At 42.0% G+C, this 19678-nt stretch overlaps 2 protein-coding genes across 2 annotated transcripts; both read right to left on the minus strand.

Moving 5' to 3' along the window:
• Positions 1-6170: 6170 nt before the first annotated feature.
• LOC124187827 lies at positions 6171-8538 on the minus strand. Its single transcript, XM_046580016.1, has 4 exons — positions 8452-8538; positions 7560-8343; positions 6882-7442; positions 6171-6835 (listed from the first exon to the last, which is right to left on the minus strand). Exons 1-4 carry the CDS (start codon positions 8536-8538, stop codon positions 6171-6173), a joined length of 2097 nt encoding a protein of 698 aa, XP_046435972.1.
• A 2548-nt stretch (positions 8539-11086) lies between these two features.
• On the minus strand, positions 11087-12799 carry LOC124177619. Its single transcript, XM_046560213.1, has one exon. It carries the CDS (start codon positions 12771-12773, stop codon positions 11355-11357), a length of 1419 nt encoding a protein of 472 aa, XP_046416169.1. The 5' UTR covers positions 12774-12799; the 3' UTR covers positions 11087-11354.
• Between the last annotated feature and the right edge of the window lie 6879 nt (positions 12800-19678).

Here is a 19678-nt window from a genome sequence, read left to right on the forward strand (position 1 = left end):
CTTGAGTATTGTACTCAATAGGTACTCGGTTGATATTGATTTACCCTTTTCAATGAAGACATTGCATAGTTGTGAAATTATTCACAATAGAAATAGCTGGTCACTTGACTTGACGTTTTATTTTGCTGCCATATGAGCTCAAACATTGGACTAAAGTGAAAACTCGAAATTACTCAGATCAGCTATATGCACACGGAAAAAAAAATTTTGTTCGGCGAGCTGTATTCTACAGCTCCAGTAACTATACGCACTCTACGGTCTATCTTGTAGTTACAGCAACTATATATTAGTCAGCTCTGATAGCTGCAAGTTGTTCAGCTCTCACAGCTGAATGGTTTTGCTCTAAGAGCTGTAAGTTGCGCTGTGCTCTGGTGCGTTGACATATTTCATAACCTTCAAATTTCATGAGTACGATTTAAATACAGTTGATAGATAATTGTTTAAATAGTCCATTCAAATATGTAAATGACACTGAATAAATAATGATAATAATGATGAAAAATAATACTAATAGCAATATAATTGTACTATTTAATAATAAGCGCTGTGAGCGGAGCCGAAAAATTCTGGTCTAGCTCTTCGAACGAAGCTGTTTAGCTGAGAGAGCTGAACAACGTACAGCTATGACAGCTGACTAACAGTCAGTTATACGAACCATGCAGTGCTCTTCCAATAACAGAACGTTTAGTTCGACGAACTGTTTACAAGTAACTATCTAATGTTTAGTTCCACGAGCTGAATTTTTTTTTCCGTGCATATATGGGCTATTCCGCGTCAACCGGATCAGTCATCTCTCAGATATTTTTTTAATTTGGCATGTGGATTGTGTAGGGGGAGTTAGATTTTTGTGCCAAAGCGCGAATCTCATAATGCAAAATTCGATTTTTTATTAACAATAACAAATTAGACTCACATTTTTTTCAAAAATTCATAACTTCGGCAAAAAATTAGATACAATATTTTTTTCTTCAAATTACGTGCACAGCTCCACAGAATTTAAAAAAAATACGAAATGATAAAAAAAAGTTGTTATCAATTTTTTATTTAACAATTAATTTTTCAAAGATTTTTAATAACAGTGTCTCTACGTAATGGCGGGCGGCCGGTTGCCGTCCACCGCTACCCCGCGGTGGCGTCGCAGCGTTATTTTAGAGTCATTTTCACGATGTAGGACATGATTGAAGAATCTGAAAAAAATACTGTACCATCACAAGGCCTGCTCAAAGCGATAAGTGAAGTTTCAAGAATGTGTTTTTCACCGTTTTTTTATTACAGAGATTCAAAATAACGGTTACACACCATGAGAGTGCACATAAATGATAATAATTACATAACTTGCTGCTTATTTTAAAATAAAAACACATTCACAAGATTGCATCGTTGATGTTGTATTTGTACGGGTTGTACCTACTTTAAGCATTAGGATAGGCGGGAAAAAAATATTTCAGGTTTCTTTGGTTTCACTTGTGTCATTTAGTGTCAATACGCATTTACGCTATTTTCCACCTAATCGAACAACTTATTGATGTCCATCCAATTAGTGTGCTCAGCATTGTTTGATGTATCACAATTATTGTTAAAGAGATATTTCAAACCCAATCTAATAAATATGTAGCAGTATAAATCAGAACATCAATGCATTTAAATAGCAAATTTCGATGAAATTTTGCCAATAATCGTTTTGCTGAGTATAAAACGACTAGAATTAGTTTGATCAAAATGATTGTACACATTTTCATTATTCATGGTTATACGTGGATTGAAATGATAGGTTCAACCTCCTGTGATTAAAATGTAACCGTAGTAAAAGATAGCTTGCGCATACGCGCAGTTTCATCGTTAGGAGTTGGCATCTTTTTTTAAATACACTGTAACGTGCGAAACTTCCTCAGATACGATATTTTAAAAGATAGGTCGAGGGCGCAAATTTTGGTACCCTACGGCGCAGATACTGTTCCAATTAAAAGAGATATTCAGAGCTAAAGGTAATGTTGTTGGGCGCCAGACGCATTAGCGTCAATTTTTAGATGATCGGGAGAGAAAGAAAAAAGAAGAAACGACAATAAAAGATCACGTGCTACGACGGTTTACACGGGTTTCTCAGATTAGATAAGACGCTGGTAGAGGGGCGGGGTCGTATCCAGGACGTAAAATACAGGAAATAGGTAGAACGGCAATAGTATCCAATATATTATAAATAAGCAAGAAAGCAGTTACATGCAAGCAACTGAGAAAATCAGATACAATCAAATAGTCAGAAATTAAATACAGGCAAAGCAACAGATACAATCAACAAAATAGATAACGTTAGAAAAATAAATACAAGCAGCAAATATGTGCTGCTAGAAAAATAGATACATCCAGAGAAATAGTTACATTTAGAATTGACAAAATTAGCTGGACAGAGACGGCGTGATAAGCGAGATAAATGTGTGTGTTCGCAATACTGGCACGCAGATTAACAGTTGACAAGATTTGCAATAATCGCTTATAAGGTAGTCTAGCATGCAATGCACAATATAGGATCCTTAAAGTAGCCGATAATAACTCGAGCGAAAGCAGAATAATTTAGCGAGAAAATGATGTTTTCACAACACATAAGCTAATAGTCAAGGTAACTTGCAAATAAAACTGAAGGGTATTGAAAATGATACGGAAAGCAGGCGATAGAAGTTGATCAGGTAATATGGAATTCAGGTAATGATTCAAGGTAATAATAGATTCAGAGAGGTATTCAATAAATAGATATTAAGGGGAGACTTCAGTGAAATTTTCGTCAAAAATGACCGAAGAATTGATTTTCGGTTTTTTACGGAAAAACGTTCTTTGAACCGTCCCCCACCTAGGAAAAATTTAACATTGCCGAAATTTTTTTTATTATACTTATAATTTTTAGTTATATATATTTTATATATAACTATTTTTTTAACGTGTTTTTTGGCTCGATAGAGAAATTTTTGAACTTTTGCCTCTCACAATAGGTCCGCTTTTGAAATTTTTCAAAATGCGACTTTGTATTCGTGATCAGCGATCCAAAAAATATTTGAGTACCAATTTTCGCCGAAGTCCGTCGATCCGGTTCATTATTTTTTGAAAATAATAGAGCGCGAAGTTCACGGACTGCCTGTACGCCATCATCGGTCCGGTCGGTAAGATTGCGGATAACTCTCGTACCAGTTATTGTGACATATACTCTAATCATCTAGGTATGAAAATTTCTATGGTTTAGCAGTTGTTTCCCGCAAATATGTTTGCCAAACTATTTTTCAAACGATAGATTTGACGAACTGTGACAAATTTTTCTTGTGGTTTGAACTACTCCGATGTGAATTTTGAAGAGATCTGCCTCTCAAAATGAATCGAATTAGCACTCGCTCGTCGTCAAATGCTATTATCAGCTGCGGTTATGAGACCGGTGAAAATTACACAAGGCCACGAACCAATGGCACTTCGACAAGGCCACCCTTCAAAATAAACAGGCGAATTATCAGCGTTGGACTAGAGCACTCAAGTATTGAAAAATTCTGTACCGTAATGGGTATGAAAGTCATAAGTGTCAAGTAGCTTCAAAAGTCATGTGGTCCAGTTGACTACAGAGACTGAGAAGTTAGAAGTGAAAGTTTTCGAGAAAACTGAAAAAAACTGTTAGAAGAGCGTATGAAGTAATAGACCCTTCAATGGAGAGTGGGGTAGTACTTGATGTCGCAGTAGGTATCTTACGGCGGTACGTGGCACAAACGTGGCCCTACATCGTTATATGGAGTAGGAATAGTTATCGACATCCTTACTGGATGGCGATCGATTATGGCGGATGTGTGTCGTTATCGCAGTCCAACTAGATGCTACTTTGCCTGATTTTGCAGTGTGGCAAGATGGTCACAAAACAGAGTGCAGTAAAAACTACAGTAGCAACCGCAGTTGCTGAGTTCAATATGGGAGCGCACCATGCTCAAAAGGCAAAGATGTCGGTAAAGTCTGAGAAGGTCGCAGATAATGCAAAAAAGATCAGCCAGCAACGCGATGCCAGACGAAAGCGTAAGGCTGAATGGAAAGCCACGATTGAGTGCAAGAGAGTCAGACGAACAGTGAAAATTAAAACAACAGAGACAACATATGGTGCCGGAGAATTATAACGGTTTCTTCACAGGACTAATATGCAAGCAGTCAGCTCCAAAGTCAAACTCAGGTGCATTATTATATAATAGACTCAAGTGAGGGCTAGATAAATGTGAGTTGATCGTTTTCATTTACTCAATATATTATTGAAATATTTTTCTAGCCCTAATAATCATTCCACAATAAAATAATTGGTTTTTTCTTTGCCTTTATATTCCGAAGCGAGTTCATCGAAAATTGAATCGTTTTGGAGGAAGAAGCGGAGTAAGACGAGGGTTGACCTCAGAACAGACACGCAGAAGCCGATTAGATACAAACTGGCACCGAATGGAATTGCAGATCAATCAAAACAGCGATAGGCACTGACGAGCGACACATGATTTATCAATATTATTACTTACATTTTGAGATGAATTAAAAATAAAATTACTGAATCATGAATTTTGTTCCTTTCGATCCAATTTTGTATGGTCCAAATCAACATTAAAGTCAACTAATTGTAATTCAAAGTGTCTTATCCCTACAGTAAATAACTCATTCTGTGCATACTTCATATTTGCTTCTTCTAAGGTTATGAAACTGAATTCATTCAATCGCGATTATCTCAGAACTATGTTTTCAGGTATTCAAAAAGTTCCATGCGCATTAGGTTTCATCCAATCATTTTGCCCTTTGGCAGATATATTTTTAGGCATCTAATTTGAAATTGTCGCAGGGAATTTCAGCTTCAGTGAATATAACTCATTTCCCATCTTATAAAATACCAAAAATTGTAGCAAAAAAAAATTCGAACTGTTGGAATAATAGTTTCAATGGATTAGAAATCTCTAATGAAAAATTCTCTGCAACAATTTTTAGTCTATGGTATTAAATGTATCGAAAAAAAATTTCAACCTTCTACGATGAAACCTAATGTGCAAGGGATGTTGCGAAGAAATCGTAGAAAAAAATGCATAACTCTGGAATTACTGGACCTATTGAGCTGAATTTTGGATCAGATTCTAATTTTAGGAGTGTCAATAAGTGGTCCAAATTTCAATGAAATTGATTCGAAAATACGGGACTTTTTTTCAATGAAGTCTCCCCTTAAGATAAAGGTCATAATGACGATACATAGCATCTAGTTGCGATACATCCGATAAATAAAAGGTAGTGAAAAGGAATAGAAACGATAATACAGATATTCATAACGTCTCGAGAAGAGAAAATAGATACAACAGCAATGCGGTATATTACAAACTAGAAGTGCTACTGAAAAACTACGTGAAAGTTTAGAGCGATATCGGGTGAAGAGAAGAACGGTAATCATCAAGGTGTTATTCGGTACGGCGCAATACTCCAAAGTCAAAGAACTACGTGTTATACCGAGCGGCGATAGAAAATCGCGTGCACGGTAGGCTTACGATAATAATTATTCCAAAGATATTAGGCAAGAAGGCAAGAATCAAATTAGAAACGATATAGGCAAGATAAAGGGATAGACAAAAGGTAATCAGAGACAAAGGTAAACTGAAAGAATTTATAAGCTAACTGATTTGCTAATCACTACAACGAAACAATAAATTATCAAGTTCAGGTACAGCAAGGTAATGAACGATATTTTGGTCAAGCGTAAGCAAAGAAATAGTGACACGCTGCTGTTCAGCGATATAGCCCACGTAGCTCACGCAGAGCAAACTGCGAGAAAAGACAAGAGAGAAAATAGAGAAACGATATAGGCAAGATATGATGCAAATAAATTCGTGGCTTCACAAAATAACAAAGAAAACCTCACTTACGCTAATAAAAGAGAAGACCGAGGAGAGGTATATATGTATAAGTGAACAGGCTTAGAGCGGAATTAGCACTATATAGTCCAGGAGAATGAAATTAAGTTCTATTCTAGAATAACGTAGGTTAGCCGATTCTTTTGTAGGTTCATTATAGACGGGCGAACGTATTTTCACCTACCCCCCAAAAGTTAGGTCCGGGTTTGTCCGTAACGATTGTGTAAACTTTTGAGACCCCACATTTTGGTAAATAACGTCTTTGGTATGGAGCGTAGTTGGCGTGGGTTAGTCAGACATTGCCTGGGCACGGTCAGGCGGCACTGAGAATCCTTTTGAGTGGCCTGTGTGTCCCAGGAATGTTACCTGCTGCTTGCAGAATTGGCACTTGTTCCAGTTGATTTTGACCTTGCTTTTTAGTAAGGTGCTAAAGACGGTGCGAAGATGCTCAAGGTGTTGCTGCTCGTCGTTCGAGGCGATGAGAAGGTCGTCGAGATAGACGTGCACGAAGTCTAGATGTCCTAGGATGCTGTGCATGTATCGCATGAAGGTCTGCGTCGCGTTCCTGAGGCCAAGCGGCATGTCCAGAAACTCGAAGAGCCCGAACGGCGTGGTGACGGCAGTCTTTTGAATGTCATTCTCTGCAACCGGGATCTGAAAGAAGGCTTTGCCAAGATCGATGACTGAGAACCTGTTGCATCCGTGTAGCTGCCGCAGAAGATCCACGATCCTAGGGAATGGGTATCTGTCTGGGAGCGTTTGAGCGTTGAGCGCCCTGTAGTCGCCAGTGGGTCGTAGTTTGCCTGATTTGAACGTGGCCATATGCAAGGGGCTTGCATAGGGGCTGCTTGATGGTCTGATGATGCCAAGTTGTAGGAGAGCCTGGTACTCTGCCTTGGCGATTTTTAGCTTGGGGTTCAGCAGCTGGCACGGCTTACAGTGGACGGGTGATCCTGAAGTGATGATGTGATGGCGCATGGAAGCCTTGGGGCCTTGTACCTGGCCGTGATCCTGGAAGCTTCGTGTGAAGGACTGGTGGACAAGGTCTCTGACCTGTGTGGAGCAGCCTTTCGAAGAGTCCTGGTGGCGGCGAAAGTGCTGAAATGGAGTGCGTTTGTGTTGGAGCAAGCAGCCCGTTGACTGAGCACGAGGCGATCTCGTCGATGAGGCGCTTGCGTTTGAGGTCTGGTAGTAGTCCGAAGTGGGACAGAAAATCTATTCCGATGATCGGCGTTGAGATGTCTGCCAGCACGAAGGACCAGACGAAGTTGCGGCGAAGTCCCATGTCTAGCTGGGCCAATCTGCGCCCGTGACACTTGATGATGGAGCCGTTGGCTGCTGAGAGGTTTGGATGTGAACTGCTGCGTGCTGTTGCAGCTAAGCACGGCAGGATAGAGACAACTGAGCCGCTGTCAACCAGGAAGCATGTGCCGGTGTTCTTGTCGAACACGTGAAGCCTCGTTTCCGTCCAGGGGTCGCTTGCTGGTCTATCAGCATTAAAGAAAGCTGTGTGCGGTGGCTTGGCTGGAGCTGCAGCCACAGTGTTGATTGGGCAGCTGCCTGGTGCGCATAGCAGACAGCAGCGCTATGCGTTTCCCGAGCTGCTTGGCTGTTGGTTGAAGGAGCTGGGCTGTAGGCATTTGAGCGCGTTGGCACCATGCTTATTGTGATACCAACATACTCCTCTGAAATGCTGGCGGCCGCTAGAGCTAGATGAACTGCGTTCTCGCCTGCTGTTGTTGGCGTTGCTTCTGTGATTGTTACCTCTGTTGTCGTTGATGTGTTGAGTTCTGGGCGGACGACTGACGCATGTGTGGGTGTTTCTGCAGAGCGTGATGATCTGCGCCATCAGCAGTTTGAGGTTTGCGAAGTCGGATGTGCGCTGTTGTATAGCGTTGACGTCTGGTGCTGCGATGGCGGCTGTGGAAGGTAGCATGGGAGACTCCAGCATAGCGTCCGCTGCCTGAAAAAGTTCGTCGACATTCTGGGTTTTGAAGATCCTGAGAATTTGACGGGTCTGCGACGACAGAAGGTTGGGCCATTTGACTCGTAGAAGGTCGTCCGTTGCATTGTCGCCGACGAGCTGCATCATCTTTCGGTACAGCTGCGAGGGTTTGCCGTCTCCCAATTCCAGATGATTGAGCGCCTTGTCTATGTTGCGCTCCGGCGAGTCTGCAAAACGTTGGATTAGTCTAGCTTTTAAGATGGAGTAGGGATTCGAGGCAGGGATGTCCTTGACAAGATCGGCTACCTCGATGATGGCCGTCTGGTTGAGTGCAGGTATCGTCAGATGATATTTATAAGTTTCTGAGATTACCTTATGCGTGTGAAAAGCTGATTCGAGTTGCACAAACAACAAATTTCCGGCTGCGGAAATGTCGTCGCGTGATGTGAAGAGCGTGCGCCCGATGCTGCGCTGTGGCGTCTGCTGCTGGTTGTCGAGCGAGGCGTCGCTCGTTAGCTGCGAAGAAAAAGAACCAGTGAGAGCCTCAATCACGGTGTCGTCTGTCGGTTACGGGAGCGTGGCGTCCAGGTTCGATGTGTGGTCTCACAGCGGCGTGTCCTGCACACTGTTGGCCGCGTGAACGACGTTGCTGAAGATTGTGTGAGCGCTCGACGGAATGTGCTGGTCGGCGAGGGTCTGCTCGTCTGACATGCCCTGTAGCGTTGAGTTGAAGCAGACTGCGCGTGGCTGATGAAGAGTGTGTCACGTTGCGCGCGTGGGTTTTTGCAGGTTGGGGTTCACGCGCGCATCTTTTTGAGGTTAGTTCTCATGCACGCGCGGTCGCTCGAGGTTGTAAAGCACGCACTGAGGCCTTGCTAGAGTCGTGAACAGTCATGCACGTGGCCAAGAGAATGCATGAGCCTTACGCTTGATGCGAATTGCACATGGGTACGGCCGAGGCTCGCATGCGCATACACAATGAGTGAGGATATGCGGAGCCTGAGTGCACGTACTCTGACGCTGCTACGTGCAGCTTGCAGCCTGTTGTAAGCCTTTGCTTGTTGCCTCAGCGTGAGGCCAGCACTTCTCACCAACGAAAAAGAAGAAAACCTGTACTGTCCTTCGGTGCGTGTTCATATTACGTTGAGGTCGCCAATTTAGAGTCCTGGGAGTACACCGCGTGGCAGCCTGGGATGCGCCAGGAGTTCCGCGCACTCACGCACTCCGAGTGCCTGCGAAGGCAGCTTGTGTCGAAAGAAGGTGAGAAGCAAGAGGCACTCATTGTACTCAATGTGAGACTTTATTCACAAGGCGAGAGCTAAAGTACAACTACACATGGATGCCACATGTGTGGCCGCGCGTGTGAGATACTGAATTTGCGCTACGGAGCTGGCGCGGAGCTTGTGCTCTGTAGGCTGGTCAACAGCGGAAAAAAAAACGGAGCGTGAGAACCGACTTCTCGTCGAGAGCGTGGTTGCCGCTAGAAGATGGCGCGCGGCCTCAGTATTTCCTTGCGCATCCTGAGGCAAGCGCCAGTTGAGCTGCTGGCTGATGTTGACAAGCTTAACGCCTGCGATGGCGTGTATGGCAGTGGTGCCACACCTTCCGTCAAGTGGTGCTCTCTATGACTCTAAGATGTAACTGACCTTTCTTTCCAGTTGTTAGTCCCTTCCGGTTTTAGTCTGTTAAGAATGCGAGTGGCTGAAAGAGCTGTGTTACTGAATCGCCAATAAAAATAAACATTATCCTTTCTACGGTAATATGCTAAACATTCGTGAAATTTATTTTCTACCGACCTCCCTTCCACCTGCTGCAACATGTTATGGGCCCAGATACATTACACTGCGTAAAAAATACACGAGAGTGCTCAGTGAAAAAGAAGAAGAAAACGTGTGTGTCCACGAGGCGCGTATACCAGTGACGCTGCCATACTGGCTGCCCACGTGAGAACGCGTGTGTAGTTTTGTTTCTAATAATTCACCATTTCCGACGAATTTTCCATAAGAAATATAGTGAAATGCGATGGCAAAAATTCCCAAGGGTGGAAATTCCAAATTCAGGCTGTGATGGTCGCGACAGCGGTCAGCAATGTTGTGGATGGAAGTCGAGTCATGCCGGTCGTCGAGACGACGCCGGCCTCGAAAGCATGGATGCGAGGTAACGCAAAAGCGATGTTCATCATCTCGTCAGCTATGGATTATGCCCAGCTAGAATGCCTCATAACGTGCCGTACAGCTAAAGATATGTGGGATAAGTTTTATCGCATCCACAAACAGAAATCAGAAAGAAACAACCTACTACTAACGCGGAAGTTCCACGAATACCGGATGCACGCGGGAGATACTATCGTTCAGTATGTGACAAAAATACAAAACATGGCACGACAGTTAGCGGACTTTGGAGAGCCAGTTTCAGACGTAACAGTCATGGCAAAGATCCTGGCGAGCCTGACGCCCCAGTTCAGCACCCTGTAGATGGCGTGGGACAGCATCGAGCCAAATCGACAGACTGTGGAAGACCTGCAAGAGAGGTTTACCAGAGAAACGTGGAGTGCTACGCCTGCAAAGGAAAAGGGTATTAGGCCAGTGAGTGCAGAAATCGAAAACGCGAAAATGAAAACGAAGGTCAACAGAGCCACCGGCAAATAGATGACTGTGCGTTAGTAACAACAATTTCCGGAATGGAGAGTTCGAATAAACCGCGGGAAAAGTGCGCATTACCCCCTGCGGAGGAAGTAAGAAAGTTCTTAAGCATCGATACCCGAGACGTCTGGCTTATCGATAGCGGGGCCTCGAGGCACATCACGTACCGACGGGAATGGTACAGTGATTACCAACCGCGGCAGGACGGCGGTACAATATTGCGGTGTTTACGAATTAGCGTGTACATAATGTACCGTACCGTAGCATTATGTAGCTATACTGAATGTGTGTGCGTGTATGTGTGCGTAAGCAGAGGACCAACGAAAATATAAGTAGGATTGCTTTAGTTTACGCTCCGGCGCATCGCGAGCAGTACGTATTTCCACATGCTGGTAAACTTGTACTATTGTTCAATACATGCTATTAAATAAAGTATTCAACCTGGTATCAACCAGTATTAATGGTATTTACTCTGTTCACTCCATACATCACAAATATCACTCACAATTGGTCATGATGGAGTGTGCAACGTTATCGGTGCGAGAACAGTTCAAATTGTGAAGTACACGAATGGTGAGTGGCGCGAGAGTCGGATCGAAAACGTGCTTCATGTATAGTACCCGTCAAACTACTTGGCCATCGCGCGAGGTGGTGGGGGAAAGTTTGCGCATCGTACATGTACACTTACGTCCAAAAATAATATGTCAATGAAAAACACAATTTTTCATGATTGCGTTAGCTAATATAATAACGTTTACAGTAATTGGTATTAGTAAAGTGAGGAGAGTATTGTAATGATAAAAAAATGGGTAAGAACAGAACATAATATTTATTAAAAACTTATGGTACTATAAGGACTCCAACCCCCTCCTAATCAAATTACTGCTAATCATCGTCATCAACTGGGAGGATAGATATGCCTTCCATTATGTCGAAACCAGCCGAAGCCGAGCTGGTGCCAGGGGTTGGTTCAGTTGTTTCATCATCATCATCAATTTCATCGTCGTCATCGTCGCTGTCACTTTCACTGTCGTCATCAGCGAAAATAATAAACTGTTCAGTGACCACGTCCACCACATGATCACTTTTAATATACTCATCTTCAATTTCTTTCACTTTTTTACAGAGTTTTGCCCATTCGCTAGGACCCATTGCAGCAACTTTCTCGTTCACCAGCTCTTTCACCTTTTCAAAATTCCACGTCACATTTTTACTGCTGACATATCCTTTTATATTTGCCCATGCCATCTCAATAGGATTCAGATCAGGATGATATGGCGGCAAACGGAGAACGGAATGGTTATTTTCAGCCAGAATGTTGTCCACGCGGAAATTTTTGTGCAGGTCTTTATTTAATTTTATTAAATTATATAACTCCGGTTTTAACATATTTTCGCGATATTGAATGTCTCTATCTCGGAGCCACTTCTGCATATCTGCTTTTTTTGTATTGGATGTGGGGGCCAACTCACTCTGTTTATTGTGATACGAGGCGTTATCGACGATCACAACCGAATTTGGTGGCAGATTTGGCATAAGTTGGGAACGCAGCCATTTTTCATAATTTTCATAATTCATATTATCATGATAATCTCCAGACTTCGTGCCGGCTTTAAATAAAAGCAGTGCATTAGGCACAAAGCCGTTCTCGGATCCTGCGTGGACAATAACAAGGCGCTGCCCTTTTGATACTGGTTTTTTCAAACCTTCGGTTGATCCATCTGCCCAAGCCTTGGTGCTAGCATGAGATGAGTCCACATAAGACTCATCGGTGTATATGATGGGCCTACCTTCTTCCCTAAACTTTTTAATTTTTTGTAGGAATTCAATCCTAAGGAACCGAATATTAGTTTTTTCAATTAGCAGCCTTCGATTATTTTCTGTTTTCTTCCATCGAAAGCCCAACTGTTTTAAAACTCGTCGTAAGCTGCTTTCAGATCCGGTAAAATGAATGTCTTGTTTTAATTTTTCTCGTAGCTTTTCTACGGTCGGAAGCTCCTTATTTGTAAGATGGTAATTGTGGACGCATCTCCTTATTACCGTTTGGTCAAAACTGTCAATGTCAGTCACCTTTTTTTTCCCCGATCTTTTTTTACCGGGAGTCCGGAATACGGCTAGCAAGCCAGACTTCTTTACTTCGTCCACAATTCGTCGCACTGTGCGAACAGAAGTTTTCGTGGCTTCTGAAGTCCGCTCCAACGCTTCTTTATCACTCTTAGCATCTTTTTTAAAAAAACAATAAACTTCGTAGACCATTTTTCTACTTTGTCTGTTCAAAACAATGTTCGATTTTCGTGGCATCATGGAGCAACAAAAATCACAAAAGTCAACTAATGAAATAACAAAAACAAATTAACAACAACAAAGTCAACGAATTATAACAAAAACCCAACTAAATTAGAACAAAAAAAACGACGAGTCAACAAAAATAACCACAACCTCTGAACGCGACTGTACACAAGAGACCAGCGGGACGCTATAAACTAATCAGAGCTGGCTCCGCCTCCGCGTCCCGCACCGCACCGCCAAAGAGACCTATTTTTCGTTTCTGCGCATTCAAGGTCGTTTGGCCAAGAAGTTTGACGGGTACTATACCGGATGTTAAGAAAAACCTATTTTCGGTAGGCGCATGTGCAACAAAAGCGTTCGAAATACTCTTTAACAATGACTCCAAAATGTGTATACTGTGTGATGGTGAAACGTTCGCGACGGGTGACAAACAATCGCATAATATTTACCAGATGTTGTTCAGACCGAAAACCATCACTAGTGGTCACAAAGTGAACGCCGCAATCACCAGTTTAAAAATCTGGCATGAACGTCTCAGACATGTGAACTATCGAGTGATACGAGAAATGACCAAGAATAAACTGATTGAAGGTTAAAAAATAAATGACAATCGTGAAGTGTTTTGCGAACCGTGCCAGCTTGAAAAAGCGCACAGACTACCATTCAAGAAACCTGAAGGACAAAGGTCCACGCAACTTATAAGAATTTATTGAAATTTGAAATTATTTATGTAAGGAAGTATGGATTGAATAGACCCGCGAATGGAAATGCGCTCACACGCGGGTCGATAAGGTAGTGGACCATCGATACGAGTGAGGAAAAGAGAGAGGAGATATAGATTGCAAAATATCAGGTGCAAATAATAACTAAATAGAATATTGTAAAGGAGCGAATGAAAGAGGTGAGGAATAAACATTGAATGTAGTTTCTTTGTTTATTTCAGGTTAGTAGATGGTTGTATATAGAAACTATGTAAGTTTGAATAAGTAAATAAAATACAAAACTTTGTTTATTTCAGAGAAACGGTTCTTAGTTATTTTACACCCACCCATTGGACTACTCAATAAAGTAACCAAATATTACATTTATAATTACTTAGTGAATAAACATTGTGTAGATTTTGTAAGGTACGACTAGCAGAACACAATTTGATTTATTTATTGATGTATTAAAGGAACCTTGCGGTCTAGCGGGTGAGAAGTTGACTGCTTTTCAACATTTTTTTTTTTTATGAAAGAAATGAACAACGTTATGTAAATTTTGTAGGTATGTTTTATTACTTATAAATTTAACGAAATTGGAAATAAAGAGAAAAAAATAATTTTTTTTATTATTTTAGATATGGTGCTGAAGTCGTCTCTTCGAAAAAAGTTGACCTTGCTGCTGTTAATGGATTTGGTGCTCCACTTATCGAAAATTAAAAAATTAAAAATCACCCTTGATTATTATGAGTATATCTATCGCAGAAACTAAAATGAAAAAAAAAAAAAAACAAATGACAAAATGGCGTATTGTCGAAATTAGAAGTCGGAAAACAGCCTAATTTTAACAATGTATTACTTACAAAAAAATTATAAATATTTAATGGAAAATTTTCTGTACACAACAACCTTGTGAATCCAACTTGTCGGTCGCGCGCAGCACAATTCACGCACCGCAACAAGCGTTTCACACTTTTTAGTCGCGAGCCACAGAAGAAAGCACTCACTACGTCACACGCGCCGCTCACGCCACCCACGCAGCCGAGCGCGTCCCGCAATCAGCTCACGTGGTCTCCCGCTGCTGAAGTGGAACCGCGGCTGAGATAAGAGACCACCGATCTCACCGATCGGCAGGACAACTTCGGTCTCGCCGGAATTGAGCCAGACACGACGACATCCACTATTACGCTACACCACCAGTACGCGACGGTTATTGAAAAGCAAGCAGGTTTTTTTGGACCACTGCATGACTGAGTCTTTCAACCTGGTACCAGCCGGTTCAACCAAAAGGGCAAGCTCCCTCAATCCCCCAGCTCCTTGGGTACTACAACCGGTGGATCTCTCATCAAGGCCTCTGACAAGGCCACACAGCATCCTGTTGTCTCTGTGGGACGTCCGACGAGCCAGGGTCACCTCTCCGAGCTACAATCGCAGCATTCCGGCAGCGGTCTCTCCGTTTGTGGAATCACCACCCACCTACGTGTCAACGGCCACTCAGACAACACCATCTGACGGCGAGTGAGAACGTCACTACCAACGACCGAACCAGAGAATCGCCGTCCTCCAACGCCGCCTAGCTCACCAGAGAGCCATTACACGCCGCCACCAAGCACCGCACCTATTCGTCGCTGCTCATCATCACTGCAACCTCCACCACGGTGCAAAAGGACCACGACAATCCCTTCCATCGCTTGGCAACCAAATGATTGGCTAACTTGTATATAGGTAAAGGTAAAGGTAATAGATGAAGGTAAGGTCAGGTTCTACGACGGTTTTGCACAGTTCGCTCAGAGAGACAAGATAATGGTAGAGGGGCGGAGTCGAATCCAATAGATAAAATAAGAAACAGGTGAAGCAGGAATAATATCAAATATATTAAGCAAGAAGCGAGAAGTTTAATGACAAGCAAGTAGCTGAAGAGATTGAGATACAATTACGATAAATGCGATAATTAACAATAGTTACAGCCAGAGAAAGGTTAAGCGAGAGAGTTAACAAATAACGGAACGTTTTCCGAATAAGCGGGAAATATGCGCAAGCTCGCGATACTAAAGGTAATGATTAACACGGTTTTAGGATAGATAGGCAGGACAGAAAAGATATACTGTACTCAAATTAAGCGGTAAGCAAATAAATCATAAAATATGAGAAGCGATTATGAACACATGCGAAATACAACAATTGTAATAGTTATCACATTACCAGAATGATCAGAAATAGGCAGACAGGGAATTATGAAGTACAAGGTAAATTCAAGAGACGGGTCAAACAGAAAATTCTCATAAAATATAGAGAATAACAGATAATACGTAGTCTCTAGTTTGCGGTAAGTGCGAGAGACAGAGAGATAATATTCGGTACGATAAAAGGCAATTCAAGATAAGACAAACAATATTCAAGATAATTAATATGCAACGTATGGCAAACCAAATAGACTACGGACAACTACGATCAGCAATATTAGCGAAGAAAATAGTAAAAAAGATGTTATGCGATACGGCACAATACTCCAATGTCAAATGAACGACGAGCGGGACCGCGCAGCGATATAAGATCGCTCCCGCGGTACACTCACTAAGATACGATAATCAACGATAATAGGTAAAGAGACAGATAGAAACTAATCAGAGAAAATATAACAAAATAGCAATGCTCAGTAGCTAAGATAAAAATTTATCCTTCAACGGAACGCGCTGCTAGACAGCGATATTAGACATTCAAATATTCTAGAAGAGAAAGATAGTAAGATAAAGCGATAGTCACTACAATGCGTAAGTAATAGTAAATCAGTCGCGAAGTTACTTGCAATCAGACAGAGAAAGGGACAAGATAAGAGATAAGAGAGAACAAGGTACGAGCCCAGGTGGCTCAAGCAGACCAACTGCAAGATAAAGAGAAAAGATACGAGCCCAATTGGCTCAAGCAGACCAACTGCAAGGTAAAGAGAGAAAGAGATAAAGGTAAAGGTACGATATATTGCAAGTAATCTCGTGGCTTCACAAAATAGAAAAGGAACCTCACTTACGTAAAAGAAGATATAGCAGATACTAGAGAATGCGGTACAATAGCGAGAACGAAATACAGTGATAGCAGTAATGGCACTAAATATGACGATAGCACGTCGTTGCGATTCAGGAACTGAACGTAGAGTGACGAGATGAGCGATGATCCTGATTTTCGTCGAGCTGCTGTCACGTGATTCTTCCTCAAATTTGCGGTATTTTAATTGGACCAGCAGGTCGCGTGGCCTGGTCCACGGGTAGGCGGCGATAATCCCTTGCCGCTTGTTTTTCTTTTCCCTCGACGACAGGTATCGAGGTATCGGGACGTCGGAAGGTGGTTAGAGATGTTTTCCTTCAGCTATGCGGTATCGTTGGTGAGAGGGGGGGGGGGGGGGGGGGGGGTCGTACTGCTCATGTGTTGCGATATTGAGGTGTGCGGCAATATTACGTCACCGGTCCTTTGGACTTGCGATCGACTGTAACTCACTCCTTGCTTTACTGGTACTCCCCGTTGTAGCTACTTCGTCGGCGCTGCATCCCGGCCCTCGCTCATCGAAGCCCTCATGCCGGAACGATCTGGTGGTGATGGCCCTCAACCCGGATCCCCACACTAGATCCACCAGATCCACGTGGTCAGCATATCATTAGCCTATTCCACGCCGCAGTCCTTCGATAAGACGGTTCGTTAAGAGAAAACCGTCTTCTATTGGATAGTCAACGACTTAGTAGATGTTAGGGTCGGTTCAGCTCCAGGCTGATAAGTATCGTCGACGGGAGGCTTCGTTGTGTTTTTGACGCACAGCCCTGTACGCCGCCTGACGATGCATCCGAGCGGTAGAAGCATTCGTTCGTGGTTCGGCTCCTGGCCGATAAGTCTCAAATAGTTGGATGTGCTGTTTGTGCATCGCGCACGACCCTGTTCGACAACTAGATAGGCATCCATCGGGAGTGGTTTCAGCGGTATTCGTTCGTCTGTAGTCGGTGGTGGTCGATGTTGAGCTGGTACGTGACCCCTGTCAGGCAGTGTCCTGGTATCTTGACGCGAAGGTCTCGCGGATAGTTCTCGTAGAGCATTACAGAATTAGAAAATAGCATACAATTAGCTTAGTAAAGAGAATTCAACTTAAAGATAATTAGTCGTTCATTTTTGGAGTATTGGCCTCAGACGTGCTTTTGTTATTTTTAGCGATATCTGCACCTAGGGGAATGAGTTAATTAAACAAAGTGACGGGGTACGAAATACCATGTCACAATGTATACGCGAAATTGTGTCTCAACCGGATGTGTTCAACAATACTAGAAATACATTCCGCAGAAAATCTATGTCATTGTACATACATACAATTACTGCATACAATGATTCAAGATTCGCGGCAAATATTTCACAGGGTCGATCCTTGTTAAAATTCTGATGAAGATTTGCTTGCCAATCTTTTCTGATTTCAGTTCTCAACAAATAAGGATTTCATACTTTATTTGCTTCGTTTCATTTGTCAATTACGCCTAGTTCTGAATGATGGTAACAAATTTTTTTTTTACATTAGACGAATTACCTGAAAGTTACTCATTAGGTGGAAATCGTTATAAAACTACATACCGTGACTTCTCGTAGATGGTATACGCTACGGATACGCTAGCGAGTTTTGGGTTGGTTTCTGCATCTTATATGATCTACGAAAAGTTAGGGTATGTGTTACTGCTGTACATCAAAGTCCGGCACAATCCTATAATATTTCACAGAAATTTGGAACTCCCGAAGGAAGCAACTTCTTTGGATTCCGAGTACTATCCCTCACACGCCACTGTCCCCACTATCCGCGCGGCCGTCACTTCTGCGTTTCCTCGCGTACCGTCCACATCCACTTTTCGCGGCGAACGAAGCAAACGCGAGTGTTTTGGTAATTTGCGGTGTCACAAGTTCTAATCACGTGCAAATTTTCACGCGGCCAGTGTGTATACATATATGTATTTGTTACAAACAACAATAATCTTGTGAGTGCAACAATGGATAAGTCACGTCGCACGGCTGGATCGAAAAAAAGGTTAATTGTGACGCGCCGACGAACGAATCGTTCGTTTCAATGGTAAGTGTTTTATACTGCAAATTTCTGTTATGCAATTATAGATATCATTTACAAGAATCCTGCCAAATCTGCACCTGCTATGCAGGGTGATTTGTAATTCACAGCAAATACTTGACAGGGCGAATCCTTGTCAAAATTGGAGTCGAAAGTTCTTCAGAAATTTTTCGGGAAAACGCCTTTTTTCATTCATAGAAATGGAAATTTAATTTTTTCGGATTTCTTTTTCGATCAACCTTTTGATTTCTTGGATCATCATCAAAATTGATATCGAAATTCCCCGGTTAATTTGTAAATAATTGGTACGAAAAAATTATCCCTCGCTGAAAAAAGCCTCAGCTTGGTGTAAATTCGTACCTCCGACTTAGATAATGCTGAATTCCCATAAGAAAAAAATTGTGGGTACGAATTTACACCCAAGTTCAGGCTTTTGTCCGTGAGGGATTTCCCAGAAATATTCGAGAAATTATTCATGGAGAAATAATTTGTACTACAATTTGTGAAAAAGTTAACCTGCGAATTTTGTTCTCAATTCTGATAATGATGCAGAAAAATTTATAAAAATTAAAACTAAACTGATAATATTCAATTGAATTTCAATTATTTTTTATGAAGAACGTCGTTTTTTCGAGTAATTAATCAGGAACTTTCGACTTTGATTTTGACAAGGATCCCCTATAATATATTCGTCCAGAATCCGGAATCAACTTGTAGTCCCATTATGTTGTTTATGTCCGGACGTAAGCAGCGAAATTATTATTGTAATTATCTTTATGATGACTGAAGATATTTTGACACAGGACTAGTTAGATAAAGTAAAATTTGTGAATATCTTCAGCATTTCGGTATCAACAATGCAAGTACGTTTCACTCCGAACGACGTATCGTACAAAAGAATAACATAGTTATTCCACTTTGTATCAGGTAACGTTTACGGAGTAGACTTTGTATAATTTCCCACTGGCAAGCCGGTTAACTTTTTAAATACATAAAGAATATGTAGCATAATAAAAACAAAGTACGAAATTAATTCGCTTACGAACAAATCAGATCCTCATTATTGAATACAGATAACGTGCCAAAATAATAAAGATTCCACAAATTAAAATTGTTTCAATACAAAACGTACCCTACAG

This window comes from Neodiprion fabricii, chromosome 1 (assembly GCF_021155785.1).
Source record: "Neodiprion fabricii isolate iyNeoFabr1 chromosome 1, iyNeoFabr1.1, whole genome shotgun sequence".
Taxonomy (NCBI): Eukaryota; Metazoa; Arthropoda; class Insecta; order Hymenoptera; family Diprionidae; genus Neodiprion; species Neodiprion fabricii.

What these genes read in the sequence shown, in the direction of transcription:
- LOC124187827 (XM_046580016.1), bottom strand. Translation starts at nt 8,538, where the DNA reads ATGTCAGACGAGCAGACCCTCGCCGACCAGCACATTCCGTCGAGCGCT. An exon ending in CCAGCATTTCAGAGGAGTAT is followed by an intron (nt 7,443 to 7,559) that starts GTTGGTATCACA and finishes TATGCGCACCAG; the next exon opens with GCAGCTGCCCAATCAACACT. An exon ending in GCTTCCAGGATCACGGCCAG is followed by an intron (nt 6,836 to 6,881) that starts GTACAAGGCCCC and finishes TCATCACTTCAG; the next exon opens with GATCACCCGTCCACTGTAAG.
- LOC124177619 (XM_046560213.1), bottom strand. Translation starts at nt 12,773, where the DNA reads ATGATGCCACGAAAATCGAACATTGTTTTGAACAGACAAAGTAGAAAA.